Raw genomic sequence first — 18,103 nt, 5'->3', positions numbered from 1 at the left:
ACGTCATATGCACCATATATATGTTGCATTTATAAACCTGACCTAGGAAGACTCAAACTGTACACATCCTTCTGCACTTGCTTTCATTGATCTTAGATTTTTAGATTTTGTCATGTTGGTCCTTATGACATTTAACTCTTGTTTATTTTCACTGTCATATGACTCTGCCACAGTTTCTCTATCCATTTTCCTGTTGATTGACATTTAGATTGTTTCCATGTTTTTGCTTTTACCGACTCTGTGTGTATGGATCAGTTTCTTACAGGCGTTCCTTGTGCTTGTCTTTGCCTAGGAGAGTTTTTCTCCAGGACAGGGTTATGCAAAGTGTGGTCTAAGGAAGGGAGAATTATTTTTTGCAAATAGGGAACTGTGGAAGAATGTAAATTAACTATCATTGTTAGTTTATTTAACATTTCTTATCTTAGTGAGACTTTCTCCACGGAGGGAAGAGTGTTCCTTATCTTTCTCTGACCGGGGACAGTTTGCAGCTGGGTTACTTTGAACGGCACAGCTTTAGGGTATGTTACCCTGGTGTAGAATTGCTCAAGATTTGTTTTCAGAGATTTTATCAGTGTACGCCCCATCAGCAGAGAACTTAATCAAGTACCTCTTGGTTTGTTTCCCGTCTTTGCCAACAGTTGGTAGTTAGATTTGCAAAGTTTTTCTTTTTTCTTTTTTTAAAAAAGATTTTTATTTATTTATTTGACAGAGAGATCACAAGTAGGCAGAGAGGCAGGCAGAGAGAGAGGGGAAGCAGGCTCCCCGCCGAGCAGAGAGCCCGATGTGGGGCTCAATCCCAGGACCCTGAGATCATGACCTTAGCCGAAGGCAGAGGCTTCATGCACTGAGCCACCCAGGCGTCCCTGCAAAGTTTTTCTGATGCGAAGGGTGTGCTCTCTTATTTTATTGTATTAATTTTGCGTACTCCTGATCACTGTGATTGAGCATCTTTTTTTTTTTTTAATTTTATTTATTTATTTGACAAATAGGTCACAAGTAGGCAGAGAGGCAGGCAGAGAGAGAGGAAGGGAAGCAGGCTCCCTGCTGAGCAGAGAGCCCTTGTGGGGCTGCATCCCAGGACCCTGGGATCATGACCTGAGCCTAAGGCAGAGACTTTAACCCACTGAGCCACCCGGGTGCCCCGAGCATCTTTTTACGTGTTATTTAGTATATGGGTGTCATCTCTGAATTGCTTTCTTATATCCTCTTTTTCTTTAAAAAATTGGGATTAATTTGCTTTTTCTTGATTTGCAGGAATGTTTAAAGTATTCTGTATTCAAGTCCTTTTCATTTAAAAGCATTGTTGCTATTTATAACTTACCTTTTTATTTTATGGTGTGTTTTGCGATATTTTAAAATCCTAACCCATTAGTCTTTTATGTTTTGTGCCTGCATTTTAATTTTCCCTTCTCAGTTTTACTTTAAAGTCTTTAAAATTCTACTTTTTACATGTCATTAATCTACCTGCAAAGGATTTTTAGGTATTTCTTTTCTGTATGGGTAAACAATTTTTTTCCAGTTTTCATTGACTAGTTTGTTTTTTTCTTTCCCTAGTTCTTCTGACCCCATACTCCGTTTTCTTCCTGTTTTTGTATGCTGCCTATCATTTCCTTTTTTGGATTCTCCTTCCTTTATCCTTAAATGCTGCTGTCTTGGGCACTCTGTCTCTGGCTTTCTGGTACTTCAGCGTACAACTAGCATATACAAGTGCTGCCGGCCTGTGCCACATCCTTGCCCCTTCCTTCTTCACTCTGTTGATCCATGACCGCCAAGCCCTGACACAGGGTAGGGTTTCAGTAACTTCTCTAATGAAGGCATTAATGATCTCCTTAGGGAAGTTAGTGCTGCATAGTGGAAGTAGGAGAGTTCTGGGCCTTGAAGGAGGAGAGAATTTAGATGAGCAGGGAGAAGGAGGAAGGGTAAGTTGCAACTTGACACATTTGGTATTAGCTCAGATTCATAGTGGTGAGCTTTCTCTAGTGTCATTTTTTGACCTTTGATTTTTTGTACATTGTTCCATTTTGTCTTAACTACCACTTGAATGAGACAAAGTCACATGATCTTTTGGTGATGCTCTCAAACAGGGCTCCCTGTGTCTGATGTAGTATGTGTAGCATAGTGCTGTATAGAAACTAGGATCATTGTTGCAGACAGTGGCACAGCGTAGGCAAGGTTTTTTAGACTGAAGGTCAGAAGACCCCATTCTAGTTCTTGCCCTGCTGCTTATTACCTCTGTGAACTTGGGTGAGTCCCTAAAACCCACTGTGTTTTTTATGTTGAACAGTCTTTCAGTCCTCTCCAACTGTGATTTCAGTAGAAGTCTTTCTTTGTAGTACAGGTTTCAAAATAAGTTTTTTTCCTTGGGTGGTAGTTTCATGGATGTTTGTAATGATTCAGGAAACTGCACACTTCCATTTTGTGCATTTTTGTAAATGTTTTATTTCACAATGAAAAAGATTTTAAAAACCCACAAAAGACTATGTTTCTTACATCCATGTGCCCCCTCCCCCCAAAATTCCAACTAGATTAAAGGCTTGAATGCAGAAAGCAGAATCATAACAGCAGGAAGAAAACCTAGATAAATATATGTGGCAGAGGTCTCCAAGGCCACCCCCAGTTTCAGTGAGTTGTTAGGAGAATTCACAGGATTCCGCATATATTTGTACTCATGTCTAAGATGTATTACAGAGAAAGGACAAAAAGCAAAATCAGCAAAGGGAAAAGGCATGTGGAGCAAGGTCCGTAGCAAACCAGGTCCAGGCTTCCAAGAGTCCTCTCCCAGTAGAGTCACACAGGACGTGCTTAATCCCTCCAGCAGTGAGTTGTGACAATACGTGGGTCATGTTGTCTGCCAGAGATGCTCAGTAGACACTCAGTGCTGAGGGCTTATAATCAATGCTGGTGGTGTTGGCATCTTCTGCCTAACACGCACCACAATTCCAGATTCTGAGAAGGAAAGCAGGTGTTCAGCATAAACCATATTGTTTGTACAAAGGGTTAGGCCCAGTGAGCCACTCTTAGCAGTCCTGGGAGTGGGGGGAATCTCTCCTGAAACCCATTTCCAGATGCCACCCAAGGGCCAGCCTGGCAGGCCAGTGTTTCTAAGGATAGCTGTCTCGGGCCTGCTGTGTTAACTCTTTTCTATACTATTTTTTGTAATCTCAGAGTAAGAAAGGCATTTCTAAGCATGACTAGAAGCTCTGAAGCCATAAAAGGAAGGAAGGGTAAATTTATATTTTAAAAACTTAGATATGAAATGAAAATCTAGAATGTAGAATCACAGGGATGCTAGGGAAAAAGTATTTACGATGTGTGGGAGAATAGGGGGAGATTTTCTTCCCAATATATAAAAGCTTTTATAAGTCAGCAACTCAAAGGAATAATGAGTAATTTGCTGAAGAAGATATTTCAAAGGACCAATAAATATTTGAGAAGATACTTCACCTCAGTGATAAAATAGGTATAAAGTCAGACAACAGTGTGATCCCTTTCCATCTATCAATTCAGCTAAGATTGATTACTTACAGTCTTTATAAAATTGATTACTCAGTGAAGGAGTGGGTGTGGGGAAATTGCTAGTTGTGTACACTGATGGTAGTATAAATTAGCCCAGACTTTTTATTTATTTTTATTTTTTATTTTTTAAAAGATTTTATTTATTCATTTGACAGAGATCACAAGGAGGCAGAGAGGCAGGCGGGGTGGGGGAGGGGGGAGCAGATTCCCCGCTGAGCAGGGCTCCATCCCAGGACACTGGGATCATGACCTGAGCTGAAGGCAGAGGCTTAACCCACTGAGCTACTCAGGCGCCCCAGAACAGACTTTTTAAATTAAGTTTTTAATTTTAACTCCAGTATAGTTAACATACAGTGTTATATTAATTTCAAGTGTACAGTATAGTGACTCAACACTTCATACATTACTCAGTATTTTCCCAAAATCTATTAAACTTGGTGACTCGCAGTCAAGGAACTTTGACTCAGCAGTTCCATTTCTAGGGCTTTAGCTTACAGAAACCCATACCAGTGCACAGATGCATGGATAAAAATGTTCTTTGAAGCATCATTTGTGGTACTATAAAACTGGTAATAACACAAATACAGGGTTAGTTAAATATATTATACTACTTCTGTAGATAAAGTCTCCCTGTATCAATTAGATTTTTATTTAGTGCTACGGAAAGATATTTAAGATTTTATATGTAACCAAACGTTTTTTGAGTGTTCTTCATTTGGTATTTAAAACCTGACCTGAGTGGATATGTGGTTCTTTATAATCTTTGATTATCCCACTTAGTGTGAGTGCCCATATGTTTTATTACAGAAATATGAATGTATTTGATTACAGGTACTGCTCTAGAACCCATTGGGTGGGTAGGGTTATTTGAAATACGCAGTATATACACCGTATTATCATTCTAAAATCTAAAAAGTTCTGAGACCTTTATTGCTAAAGGACTTGTATTAATCAAAAGGAAAAAGAAAGGCAAACGGTAAAATACTATATGTCATATTTTAGTTTTTAGGTTAAAATATGTTAGTTTTATGAACCGGAAATAATAGCTCAGAATATAGCCTCCACATTTAACAGTAATTGTCTGAGGTTACGGCAATGTCTTTTTCTCATGAGTGAAAATAACTGGATATGAGTTTGTATGCAGCGAATAATGTTGGAGTTGTGGAGAGGATGGAATTCGCTTCTGACCCTGAAGTTGTGTTTGTCATATCTCAGATACTGTGTGATGACCTGGAGGATCTCACTTCCTACACGAAAAACTCAGTCTGTGTGAAAGATGAATTTGAGTTTTGGATTCCTTTTGAATTTTCAGAACTTTTGGCTACAGTCCTCCTTGTTTCTGAATAGACAGACACTTTTGGGGTCCTGGGCCTAATTTGCCTTGTCACTTTTGTGAGGTTGTTTCCTGGATTAGGTTAAGGGCACAGAGTTCAGATTCTTTTGTTTATTTGTTTGTTTTAAGATTTGTTTATTTGAGAGAGAGCAGGAGCATGAGCCCGGGGGTGGGGATGGGGGAGGCAGAGGGAGAAGCAGGTTCTCTGCTGAGCAGGGAGCCCAAAGTGCTGCTTTATCCCAGGACCCTGACTGAGATCATGACATGAGTTGAAGGCAGGCGATTAATTGGCGAAGCCACCCAGGTGTCCCCAGCAGATTCTTTCTGTGCCTTTAAAGACAGGATTCGGGGACCGTACTCTTGCTAAATCTTTACTTTTTATTTTGTTAGCTTTGACAGGTTGATAAATTTACTACTTGATTATATCAGCGCTTATTTACATTTCTTCTCATAAAGCTTGAACGTGATTAATTACCTTTATTTAAAGTACGGTGTGTACTAAAGATGGCATAAGAGTGTTAAGACTGCTGCTCCTCGAAGGCTGTAGGAGGGTTGACTCTTCCTCTGGTACACTTGGCCTGTTTGGGAGGGGTCCCACATGAGGTTTGGTGCTCTTTTGCCATTCCCGTAGTCCCATCTTAAATAATTTTATTGCATTGAGGATGCTACATTTTCTTTCCTAGTGAGGGATAGAAGAAAGTTTAGGCACTATGGTGGGGATACATAGGAAGAAACTGAACAGTTGTACAAAAAAAATGAAAGAGACCAATATCACTTGGTTTTTTAAACCTTTGGTACAGATTCTCTAGGTCAGTTTGTTATGAATTCAACTTTCTGCCTTCTTCCCCAGTACAATTCTTCCATCGTTTCTGTAGGTAAAATCCGTGGACAGTTTTTGCCGCCCTGAGATCTGTGAGGCAGTAGGGCTGAGCCTCCTGGAACTGGCACAAATATTGTGGACTGATTTCACAGCCACTGTATAGAAGCATCTGGTCTGCTGATCTCACAGCCATCCTGCCTGCCTTTCCTCCTTCCTTCTTCTTTACTCTTTCCTTTTTCCTTTATTATCATCTTAAAATTTAAACTTTGAGGCTTTATTTGGATTTCACGACTTTTTTCCATTAATGTCCTCTTTCTCTTCCAGGATCTGACCTAGGGCACCACACTGCACTTAGTTGTCTTCCTCTCACTTCTGGTCTGTGACAGTGTCTTAGTCTTTCCCCATGTTTCACTGTCTTGAAAGTCTTGGGGGCGCCTGGGTGGCTCGGATGGTTAAGCATCTGCGTTTGGCTCAGGTCATGATCCTGGGGTCCTGGGATCGAGTCCCGCATCGGGCTCCCTGCTCAGTGGGGAGCCTGCCTCTCCTTCTGCCTCTCTCTCTGTGTCTCTCATGAATAAATAAATAAAATCTTTAAAAAAAAAAAAAGGAAGTCTTGAACGGTACTGGCTGGGTATCCCGTAGAAGTTCTTCTAGTTTGGGTTTTTCTAGTTGTTTTACTGATAATTAGATGGGGGGGGAGCGGTGGTCTGGGGCTTTTGAAAGAACACCGCAGAGGTGCAGTGCCCTTCTTGTCACATCGGGGATCATGATAGCCATGTGACATCAGTCATGGTGGTAACTTTCATCACTTGGTAAAGATAGTATTTATCAAGCATCTCCACTGTAGCGTCAATATTTTCCTTTTTCCTTTTTCTGTTCTTTGGAAGCAACTCACTAAACCTAGTCCACCTTCTCAGACAGGGTAGAGGCAGAAATGAAGTTGTACCTCCTGCAGGGGAAGGTATCTACAGGTAACACTTGGAATTCTTTCAGAAGAAAGAGGTTTCTTTTCCCCCATTGAATTTAATCATTTGATAATTTATTTACATCAGCATAGATTCATGTAGATTAATTTTTATACTCTGGGTTATAATCCAGTACTGTTCTGTTTATTTTGTTCCTCAAATTATTCAGCTTTGGCCATGTTGGAACTCTTACAGGGGGCTCCTGGAGACCTTCGACATGTTCCAGGCCCCATTTTCTTTTTAGCATTACAAGATGCTTCAGGTTCATCTTGCTTTTTCACTGCTCCAGCCCCAGAATCTGTCACCTTTTCAAGGAGCCTGGTTCCTCTTTTTGGAGAATGGTATTTAAAAACCAAGATTTGGGTTCAGGGTATGCTTTTTGCTACCAGAATGTCTTACCTCTGTGTTGTGTGTGTGTGTGTATGTCTTTAAAAAATTATGGAAAATACCAAGCATACACAAAACAACAAATTCTCTGTATCTGTTATGCTGCTTGAACAGTTAGTGGCTTAGTGGCCAATATTGGTTTCATTTATATGGCCCCTCTCCATTCCTCATCCCTCTGCCCCGATTATTATTTTTTATAAGGACCCATATGAGGCTATTACCTTATTTATATTAAAAAAATAAAAATTGTATGTATTTAAGAGGTACAATATGATTTGATATATATGTACATGTGGAATGATTACTGTAGTCAAGCTAATTAACATATCTTCTCATAGTTATCTTTTGTGTGTATGTGTTGTGAGAGCATCTGAAATTTACTCTCTAGCAAATTTCCAGTACACCCTTGGTTATTTCAAGTGAATCCCCGTAACTATATTATTTCACCTGTGGGTATTTCAGTCTTGATCTCTAAAAAATAAAGACTCTCTTAAATAAAATTTTAAATTGAGGTATAATAAAGTATGAAAGTGGAGAGCTTGATGAATTTTTATCAAGATATATATCCCTGTAACCGTCACCTAGAACAAGATACAGGACATTTCTAGCCCCCCTAGAAGTCTCCTCAATCACCAGGGATAATTTTTCTAAGAACCTTTAAAAACAAACATAAACAACAATACCATTATTACACCTAAGAAATTAACAGTATTTCCTCAAAATCAAATATCAAACCATTGGCAAATGGTAGGTTTCCCTGTCACAACCCCTGCTCTCCTCTCCCCTCCTTCCCATCTCCTCCCTCCCTTCCCTTCTGTTGGAATGGTCTGGCTACTTGTTCTGTACTTTGTCACAGTCTGGGTTTTGCTGGGAGCATCACGGTGGTGCTGTGTAACATGTTTCTCTCATGGAGGCTTTCTTGGTTGAAACCGGTCTTTCACATCCTGGTTAGGTGATCCCATCACAGTAGTGGGCAGTGGTTCTGTCTGTGGAGAACCTTCATCAGTAAGGCGGCTTCACCAAGTATATACTGTCCTTGGTGTCAGATTAAAGTTCTCCTTCCCTCCGCTAGCTAGATCTAGAAGAGTTCTTCAGAATTTTTGTATTCTTGTCAGTATGCAAATCCTTTAGAAGAAAGGGATAACTGTATGTAGGAGAGAATTTTGATATTCTTGGGTTTGTTTTCTTCTCTTTTGGGGGTTAAATGACCAGGACAGTTGCAAGAAAGTGTAATTAGGTAGAAAACCTTTTTTAGTGTTGTATCCTAGTATATCAGAGTCCTCTGCATACAGGGCTAGTTATGGCTCATCATGACTGAATGATCTGCAGTACAGAAAAAGGGTTAAACTATAAAAATATTTAGTTTTGGTTGTGTTTGATATGTTAAGTTCTTCTTTTTTTCTTCTTATATTATAGATCAGCTTGAACGGGTCTTTTTACGACTTGGCCATGCTGAAACAGATGAACAATTACAGAATATTATATCTAAATTCCTTCCTCCTGTTTTGCTCAAGCTGTCCAGCACCCAAGAAGGAGTACGCAAAAAGGTAAGCATGTTCGGACGATTGGGGGGATTAAATGTGAGTAAATGGGTTTATATTATGAAGTGAGTTTTCTGTTCTCATCATTGAAATCTAGGTTCATGATCTCATTTTGGGTTTTCAAAATGGAGAGTAAGTCTGGGACCAGCTTACATGATTTAAAAGTTGCTTTTCTATGCTTAGCACAGCTGCATTTAGTACCAACTGTACACTTGGCATAAGTGCCAGATGATACAATTAAGATAATCATTCTGAATATGTAGAGGCTTGATCTAAAATCCATGCCCTCGATTCCGATATGGAAAGTGAGGTGGTAATGGGGCAAAAATATTCTTTAGCGTTGGCTGACTATGAATACGACTTTTATGAAAATGAAGCAAAAAAATAATTTTTTGTAAAAGCAAGATACTGTACAGCTCCTGTTCTGGAAAGTACTATTACCAAAAGTGGGGTAACTATCACATCAAGATTCTTTTTTTAAGATTTTATTTTATTTATTTTATTTTATTTTTGTTTGTTTACTTTTAATTTTTCAAGTTTTTATTTAAATTCCAGTTTGTTAACATACAGTGTAATACTATTTTCAGGTGTGAGTTGTTTTATTATTATGTTCAGTTAGCCAGCATATAGTACATCATTAGTTTTTGATGTAATCTTCAATGATTCATTATTTATTTGAAAGAGAGAGCAAGAGGGAGAAAGCATGAACTGGTGAGAGGAGGGGCAGAGGAAGAGGGACAAGCAGACTCCCTGATGAGGAGGGGGAGGGCTCAATCCCAGGACCCCGGGATCGGTGACCTGAACCCAAGGTGCAAATGCTTTACTGATTGAGCCACCCAGGTGTGCCAAGATTTTCTTTTTCTTTTTTTTTTTAAGATTTTATTTTTAAGTAATCTCTACACCAATGGTGGGGTTTGAACTCACAACCCTGACAAGAGTTGCTTGCTCTACTGACTGAGCCATCCAGGTGCCCCTCAAGATTTTCTTTTTTAACCTAAATGTTCTGCAGGGAGCATTTGCTGCCTTCATTTTTAAAAATAGTTCCTTAGTCTTCTGGTGTATTTATACTAGACCTTCAGGTCTTAGAGCTGTCATCAGATTTCATCACTTGGGCCACTCTGATTGATTGGCAATGGCTCCTTGGAGGTCTGCCCTGAGAGGGATTCTGAGGCCCAATTTAGGTTCACTGGACAAAGAGTCTTTTTAAGAACGTCTGTTATGTTTTCGGGAAGAGCCAGGTCATTCTCATCAGGTATTTGACAGGCCTGTTGTTAACCCTGCCTTGCTGAATACATGTGTATTTGATCCTGTTGCTGTCCTATTTAAAACTCCTCTGTGGCCTTCCGGTACCCTCAGGAAAGCAAGGGAAAATAAAAGGCCCTTCATGAGTTGGTTTCTGTTGACTTATTTAGCTTCCTCCCTCTCATCATTCATTTGGCAAATACTAAGTGCTTTCTACTGTACATGCCAGGTGTTAGGGACACGCTAGTGAATGAAAGAAACATCTAGTTGGGGAGACTGGCATTAAACAATGAGGCAGATAGCATCCAATTATAAATTGTAGTAAGTGCCAAGATAGAAAGGGATTCTATGGAAGAATATATTTGAGGACTTGATTTAAACTGAATGTGGGGCGTAAAGAAGGCCTCTGTGGTGTGTAGGGAGTAGCCAGACAGAAAGATGGGGAGATCATATAAGACACAGCAGGTTGTGCAGATGTTCTCAGCTGGAACAGCATGGGATGACTTCAGGGAGCTGAGGATCACCCAGTGCACCCAGTGATAGGAGGGATAGGAGGTCAGGCATTGGGCAGAGGAAACAGGGACTCCAGTGGGCAGCAGTTTGAAAGCTCATGTATAAATACTTTCGATACGTGAAATTCTGTGATTGATGAAAACTTGTATTGATTTTCAGTTGTGTGATTTTTGCAGGCTATCCTGCGAGGTAGCTGGTAATTTGTGGGTAAATTGAGGGAAAGAGAAAAGTTTTAGGTTTCTAGTGACATATCATTAGAGTACATTTGCTATTTTAAGGAGAACAAGGTTTGTTAGATAGAATTCTACTTTATAGCCAAATTTATTTTTTTTAAATTTCTATTTATTTATTTATTTATTTGACAGACAGAGATCACAAGTAGGCAGTAGAGCCAGGCAGAGAGAGAGGAAGCAGGCTTCCTGCCAGGCAGAGAGCCTTATGTGGGACTCCGATCCCAGGACCCTGAGATCATGACCTGGGCTGAAGGCAAAGGCTTAACCCATTGAGCCACCCAGGCGCCTTATAGCCAACTTTAAATGTAGAATTAGAATTAGCTAGAATAGCTAGAAATTATTAAGACTGACCGTACTACTTACTGACAAGTTTGGATTGGAACTCTAACAGGTAGGTGTGTAAACTAGTATAACCATTTTGGAAAACTGTTTAGAAATACTCTAAAGCTTATCATATGTGTATTCCACGATGCATATCCAGTCCTGAGTTTATATAGAACAGAAATATGTATATATGTACACTAAAGGTATATCTGAGAATATTTATAGTAGTATTCGTAATTGCCCAAACTGGAAATCATCTCATGTCCATCAATAGGAGAGTGGAGAAATTGTGGTATTTCCTTACTAGGACAGTGAAAGTGAACTCCTGCTATGAGCAACAGCATGGCTGAATCTCAGATACGATGTTGAATAAAACATTCAGACACATGAGTTCACCTTATGTGTTCCATTTACAGAAATTTAAAAATGGTGTTTGAGGGATGCCTGGGTGGCTCAGTTGGTCAAACGTCTGCCTTCGGCTCAGCTGGTGATCCCAGGGTCCTGGGTTGAAGCCCTGCATCAGTTAGGGGGAGCCGTCCCTGCTCAGCGGGGGGTCTACTCCTCCTCCTTCCCCTGCCCCTTCCCCAGCTTATGCTCTCTCTTGTTCACACTTTATCTCTCAAATTAAAAAAAAAAATGGCCTTTGAAGTCAGGATAGTGGTAACTTTTGGGGGAAGGGGGGGTAGCGAGCAGAGGAGCATGGGGTATAGATAGGGCTTTTGTGGTTCTAGTGTGTTTATTTTATCAAAATTTATTGGGCTATGCACTCTCAATTGTACACTTTAGTTATGTGTTACACTTCAATTAAAAATTTATTAATAAATAAATGAATGTAAATGCATGAGTAGTAAGAACTGATATAGACAAGATGCTGTAAACCTGAGGCTGGTGATCCTGTAGGTTTACTGATGGGTTAACAGTTACCTAGTTGTCCTCGGAAGGTTGCTTCAGTTGATTTTTAAATTTTTTTTATTTTTATGGGTTTATAGAGGGTTTCAGATAGTGGATAACCGAACTTAGGAAATTAATATTTAATATGATTATATTTTTAGAAGAATTAAGTCGTTAATTTATTTAAAAAAATTACCATGAAAAGAAAGTGTGTGATTATGGGTGTGATTGTCACTAATGATTTCCCATAGAGTCCTTCCAGGACTCAGCTTAAATTAGATTGTTAGAAGAGGGCTGTTTCTTTTCTTTTCTTTCTTTCTTTCTTTCTTTTTTTTTTTTTTAAAGATTTTATTTATTTATTTGACAGAGATCACAAGTAGGCAGAGAGGCAGGCAGAGGGAGAGGGGATGAAGGAGGCTCCCCGCTGAGCAGGGTGCCCAGTGCAGAGCTCTATCCCAGGACCCTGAGATCACCACCCAAGCCGAAGGCAGAGGCTCAACCTACTGAGCCAGCCAGGTGCCCCTGAAGAGGGCTGTTTCTTGAGCCTGGTTCCTCCTGATTCTTTTCCCTGTCTTTCGGCTGTATCTTAGGTTTGGAGTCAGGAAGTTGAGTATGTATGGTAATGCAAGTTTCTAGGTCTCTGTGAGGTATCAGTGGTTCCAAGGCTGTCTCGCGGTGACAGACACTTCAGATGAACTGAGCTCAACTGTCAGTGTCGGAAAGATTAAAAGGAGGGGCTCTGGAATTAGATTGTGCCACCTGGTGGCACAACCTTTGAAACAGAAATGATAATATCATCTCTCTGGTTGTTGTAAGAATCCAATAGGAAATGCAGAGTGCAATGCAGAAGTGTGTTCTGTACAGAAACTGTTGGATAAATGTAGGCTATTTCATTATTATCCAATAAACAGGCATAGATTATAGATTTATTGTTACTCTTAAAATTCACATTGCATTATTGCTTTAGATTCATTTGGGTTTTGTTGTTGCCAGGAATAGTCCTACAACTCTCGTTATTTATTTATTTATATATATTTTTTTAAGATTTTATTTATTTATTTGACAGACAGAGATCACAAGTAGGCAGAGAGGCAGGCAGAGAGAGAGGAAGGGAAGCAGGCTCTGTGGGGCTTGATCCCAGAACCCTGGGATCATGACCTGAGCCGAAGGCAGGGGCTTTAACCCACTGAGCCACCCAGGGCCCCCTCATTATTTATTTTTTTAAAAGATTTATTTATTTATGTATTAGAGAGTGTGAGTGCATCTGAGTAGAGGGAGGGGCAAAAGGGAAGGTACAAGCAGATGCTGTGCAGAGCACAGAGCCCCACACAGGGCTCGATCCTACCACCCTGAGATCATGACCTGAGCCGAAATGAAGAGTCGGACACTTAAATGACTGACCCACCCAGGTGCCCCACTATAACTCTCTTTAATACTTGCTTTGAGGCTCTAACACACATTACAGAAATGATGGAGAATAGTGTAGGCCTGGCCCTGCGGAACAGATAACTTAAATCCTTGAGTCTTTCTCAGGGAAGCCTTTCTAAAAATGTTATTTTTCTTTTCTTTTCCTTTTTAAAAAGGTTTTATTTATTTGACAGGGAGAGACACAGTGAGAGAGGGAACATGAGCATGGGTAGTAGGAGAGATGCGGGGCTTGATCTCAGGACCCTGGGATCATGATGGCAGATGCTTAACTGACTGAGCCACCCAGGCACCCCTGAAGTTTTTATTTACTTATTTGAGGTAGAGTGAGAGAGAGAGCACCAGCAGGGAGGAGGGTCAGAGGGAGAGGGAGAAGCAGGCTCCCCGCTGAGCAAGGAGCCTTTGTGGGATTTTATCCCAGGACTCCAGGATCACGACCTGAGCTGAAGGCAGACACTTAACTGACTGAGCCACCCAGGTGCCCCTAAAAATGTTATTTTTCAGTGCTCAGTTTCTTACTTCACCTCTCATAGCAAGATCATCTCACTCTTAGAGTAAGATCGGGGCCATTTGACATAAGCCCGTGGATTTTGCTTTCTACCCACAGGAATTACTGACTTGAAAGTCTCTGTTCTCTCTTTTCCCACTTGAAGGAGAGGAAGCTCTGTTACTTAAAGCTCTTTAGTAGAATCAGATGACCTTCAGATTACAGTAAAAATTCTCCAGCATTTTACCTGAGCCCTTTTATAATCTGGGCTTTGTTTTTATCTCTTATCACTCTGTGTGTCGGTCACATGCTGTATGTTATATTCTTTTAGACCTCATTCCTTCTTATGACTGATTCTCTGCTTGGAAATTCATCTCATTGTCAGGATTTAGTGTTCTGTCACTTCCTCCCTAAGTCCTCCTTGATCTGGCAGAATCTTTTCTGGAAACCCACTGTATCTTGTCTGTCTCGTGTTGTCATGTTCCCGGTGTGTCTTAGTCCATTTGGGCTGCTGTAACAGAAGCCCTCAGACTGGGTCCTTGAATAGACTATTTCTCACCGTTCCAGAGGCTGGGAGTCTGAGGTCAGGGTGCCAACACGTCGGGTTCCTTGTGGAGGGACCTTCCTGGTCGACAGAGGGCAGCCTCCTTGCTGCATCCTCATGAGGGGAAGAGAAGCAGGACTCGGATCTCTTCATCCCCTTATTAGGACACCCAGTCTCATTGTGGGGGCCCCACCGCCATGACACTAGGCAAACCTAAGTACCTCCTAAAACCATCAAACTGGGGATTAGAGCCTCAACAGATGAGTCTTAGGGAGACACATTCCACTTGTGGCATGGTTCACAAAGGTTCTGGGGCTGTGCCTCAGTATAGGCTCATATGGGATCCCAGCTTTGGGGGACACAGCATTTTAGAACAAGACCCTAATATTGTAATTCCCTTTCTGGGATATCACATTTATGTCCTTGAAGAGAACTAGGTAGCTACTATTTATCAACCTAAGTAATGGCTGAGAAATGACTTTGTTTTAAAGGTATCAATAATTTTGGGGCACCTGGGTGGCTCAGTGGGTTAGAGCCTCTGCTTCGGCTCAGGTCATGATCCCAGGGTCCTGGGATCGAGCCCCGCATCGGGCTCTTGGCTCGGCATGGAGCCTGCTTCCTCCTCTCTCTCTCTGCCTGCCTCTCTGCCTACTTGTGATTTCTGTCAAATAAATAAATAAAATCTTTTTAAAAAAAAGGTATCAATAATTTCAGTTCATATCTCTCTGTGTTTAGGTAATGGAACTGCTGGTCCATCTGAATAAGCGTATAAAAAGCCGCCCCAAAATACAGCTCCCGGTGGAGACACTATTGGTTCAATACCAGGACCCTGCTGCAGTTTCCTTTGTCACAGTGAGTGTTCTCTTGGAATATGTCCGACTTAGAGTGAGTTTTCTCTCCTAACATTTATTAGATGTCATCAGTATATGGGCAAGTTTAGAATTTCACCTTAGACTAATTCTAAAGGAAACAGAAGATGTTTTTCTTCAAATGACAGTGTTTTTTCCACTGACGTGGTAGAAGCAGGATTATTAAGGCATGGTTATTTACATTGGGCAATAGGAAGACTGGTGAAATGACTACTCAGGTTTGCTGATATAAAGGAGTGATTTGATTCTTCTTAAAAGGTCGAAGCCAGTCTGAACAGAGAGAAGAAAGGGGTATGCAATATGGGCATGAAGAAACAATAATAGAAGAAGGAAAAGAAAGGATAAATGGCAAAGATAGGAAGCTGAGTTTTTAAAAATTCTGTTTCTAATACATTCAGAAAGGTATCCTTTTTACAAGTGAAGTAATGGAGCCTGGTAAGAAATGTTCCTGTTAAATTGTCATTTTCATGAAATGTAGATGTATTAAAACCTGGGTGCCACATGATGTCAGCTGATCTTTTTGTGGCCCTGTTGATCCTATCATCGAGGCGGAATCTGTTGAGGCTTACCTGACATCTGGATTCCAAACCTTTGGAGCCACCTACTGGGCCAGATATCTTTTCTGTGGCTGCTCTGGACATACAGCTTCATTACAGATGCTCCTTTCTTCCAGCAAATAGAAACATTGTGTGCCAGGAAAAGTGCCAAATAGAATGTCTTCCAGAGAATACCTTTGTGAAGCCTATTCTAAAGTGAAGAATCCTTTGGAAAAGCAGATCTTTATCTTATGCACAGATCCAGATATGCATTAATGAGTTTGCTTAAAATGAAACATTCATATGGATTCTAGTGATAATATCATGCCCACAGCACTCGGTTTCCCTTGGTTCATCATCCGTTGGTCAGTTCCTGGAATGAGGAACCAGAGTGCTGCCACGTACTAAGGCGGTTGTAGTAACCAGTTGGGAAATGGCAGCCTAGGATTTCACGGGTGGTCTCCTCTTTGCTGGAAAGGATTGGTGCAACAAGCTGGGAGCTCTGATGCTAATGTGTAGTATGGAGGTTCAGATAGGCCAAATGATGACTTTTTCTTTTCAGTGAAAATTGCATTTTTGTGTGCTTTTATCTCCCCCCCAACTTTATTGAGGCATAATTGACAAAATTGTATGTATTTAAAGTGGAAAAACATGATGTTTGATATATGTATGCGTGAGTGCTTTAGATTAGGTCATGCTCTCTCACATGAAGCACATCTCACAGCAACCGTTTTAAATAAGTAGGGCTGGAATTCTTCCTGAGATGTCAGAGTTTATCAAGCCATAATAAACATGTGATCAACATATGGAGAGAGAATGTGATTTCTTCGTTATAATGTAACTCCCTAAGTTATCAACCATGTGTTTTCATTGAAATCCTAGAGTATTTCCTTCATGCTCACTTGCTTTTCTCTCATTGTGTTAGAATTTTACTATAATTTATGTTAAGATGGGCTATCCTCGCCTCCCCGTGGAAAAACAATGTGAACTGGCCCCCACGCTCCTTACTGCCATGGAAGGGAAGCCTCAGCCACAGCAGGATAGGTATGGTGTCCTCAGTGACCTTGTCTCCCACCTGCACGACTCAACAGTGACCTTTCAAACATAGAGTCACACATTTGGTTTTGCTTGGGCTAATGTGCAGGCTTGAGCTCTTTTAGCTGACAAATGATTGGGTTTCCTGTGTTATCTCAACGTTACTGTTTTGGTAATTACTGGATTTCTTGATGTGCGCGTATTGAAAGGTGTGCAGAACTAACAATATGTTTCTCAGTCTAGATGCATTTATTTTGAAGAGGTTAATTTCATGTGAATGCACAAATTAGTTATAAAGTGGTTTTCCTCAAAACGTTCTGTCTTGGAGGATAGGAAGTTTTAGAGCCGTTTTCTTAAGGAACGGATCACTTGTTTATATTAATATGGGCATTGGAGGGGTGAAAAGGGTTTGGATAACACCCTCAGTTTCAGATTTGGCTCAGAGTTCTTTAGTGTAGCCTGATCGTGGTGAGCCTCATCGGGGAGAGTGCACAAGCTGTGGAGGGAAGGTGGAGTTACATGATGGTTTTACTTTGCTTTTTAGAGCACTTGTATTTTTAAAAGAGAGACTACAGTACGGATCTTTACAAATAAAGTTAATAAACAGTGCAAGCACTCTTTGAAGTTTTCATGTGTAGTGAAAAAAGGAGTTACTGAAACTGTGTTACATAAGTTCACGTTGGAAATTTTCATATTCAGAATATTAGTTAAATTGATCGGTTTTTAATTTCTTTAGATTTAGAATAACTTTATTTAAATTAACTGTAGAAAAGAAAAAAATTATTGAAGGAACATGTTATAAGTTGAACTATACCTAAAGTTTAATAGAAAATCTCTTTTGGTAACTTTAGATACCAACTCTGAGGGCATTTTATGTACATTTTTTCCCCCGGTGTTTTTGGTGATGAGCCCGATTGGCTAAATGGCAGTCATCACTCAGTGTGCTGGGTTTTCAGTAACAAAGCTAGGCCAGTTCCTGGATTACGACTTTGTAAGTTGGTGGTTTTGGAAGTGTGTGGCCCTTGCTACACTTGCCACTTTTGTTATGTGATTTTTGTTTTGTCTGTTATTTACGTGTATAAAACTCTTATTTTTAAAGTAGTTGCAATAAATGTAATTGTTTTTTCAGCTTAATGCATCTTTTAATACCAACCCTTTTTCACATGAAATACCCTGTTGAATCGTCAAAATCAGCTTCTCCATTTAATCTTGCTGAGAAACCAAAGACTGTGCAGCTGCTTTTGGACTTCATGCTCGATGTCCTTCTGATGCCTTATGGGTAGGTTCCAAAATAAAATCCCAGTGACCTTGGTATTGACTGCTTTCATGGTGTGTGGTTAAATGCTATTGTAAATGATTCAGCTTTCACTTGAAAATGGTATGTCTCAGATTTTCCTTTCTGTTGAAGCCCTGACCTCTTCTAAACCCCAGCCCTACTGCTT

At 40.4% G+C, this 18,103-nt stretch overlaps 1 protein-coding gene across 6 annotated transcripts in view; it reads left to right on the top strand.

The window, feature by feature from the left end:
* Positions 1-18,103, top strand: part of ECPAS (Ecm29 proteasome adaptor and scaffold) — a 96,289-nt gene that overhangs the window by 16,319 nt on the left and 61,867 nt on the right. For 3 of the 6 annotated variants that reach the window (XM_080819767.1, XM_080819765.1, XM_080819766.1), the window contains exons 2-5: positions 8,438-8,568; positions 14,957-15,073; positions 16,552-16,670; positions 17,791-17,940. In XM_080819767.1, coding sequence (XP_080675893.1) covers positions 8,438-8,568; positions 14,957-15,073; positions 16,552-16,670; positions 17,791-17,940 — 517 coding nt within the window. The remainder of the gene's footprint in view (positions 1-8,437; positions 8,569-14,956; positions 15,074-16,551; positions 16,671-17,790; positions 17,941-18,103) is intronic. The other 3 variants (XM_080819769.1, XM_080819768.1, XM_080819770.1) reach the window with 1 other exon arrangement.

This window comes from Martes martes (genome assembly GCF_963455335.1).
Source record: "Martes martes genome assembly, chromosome: 12".
Classification (NCBI taxonomy): domain Eukaryota; kingdom Metazoa; phylum Chordata; class Mammalia; order Carnivora; family Mustelidae; genus Martes; species Martes martes.
The sequence above is the reverse complement of the archived record's forward strand: the minus strand, read 5'-3'. Positions and strand labels throughout refer to the sequence as shown.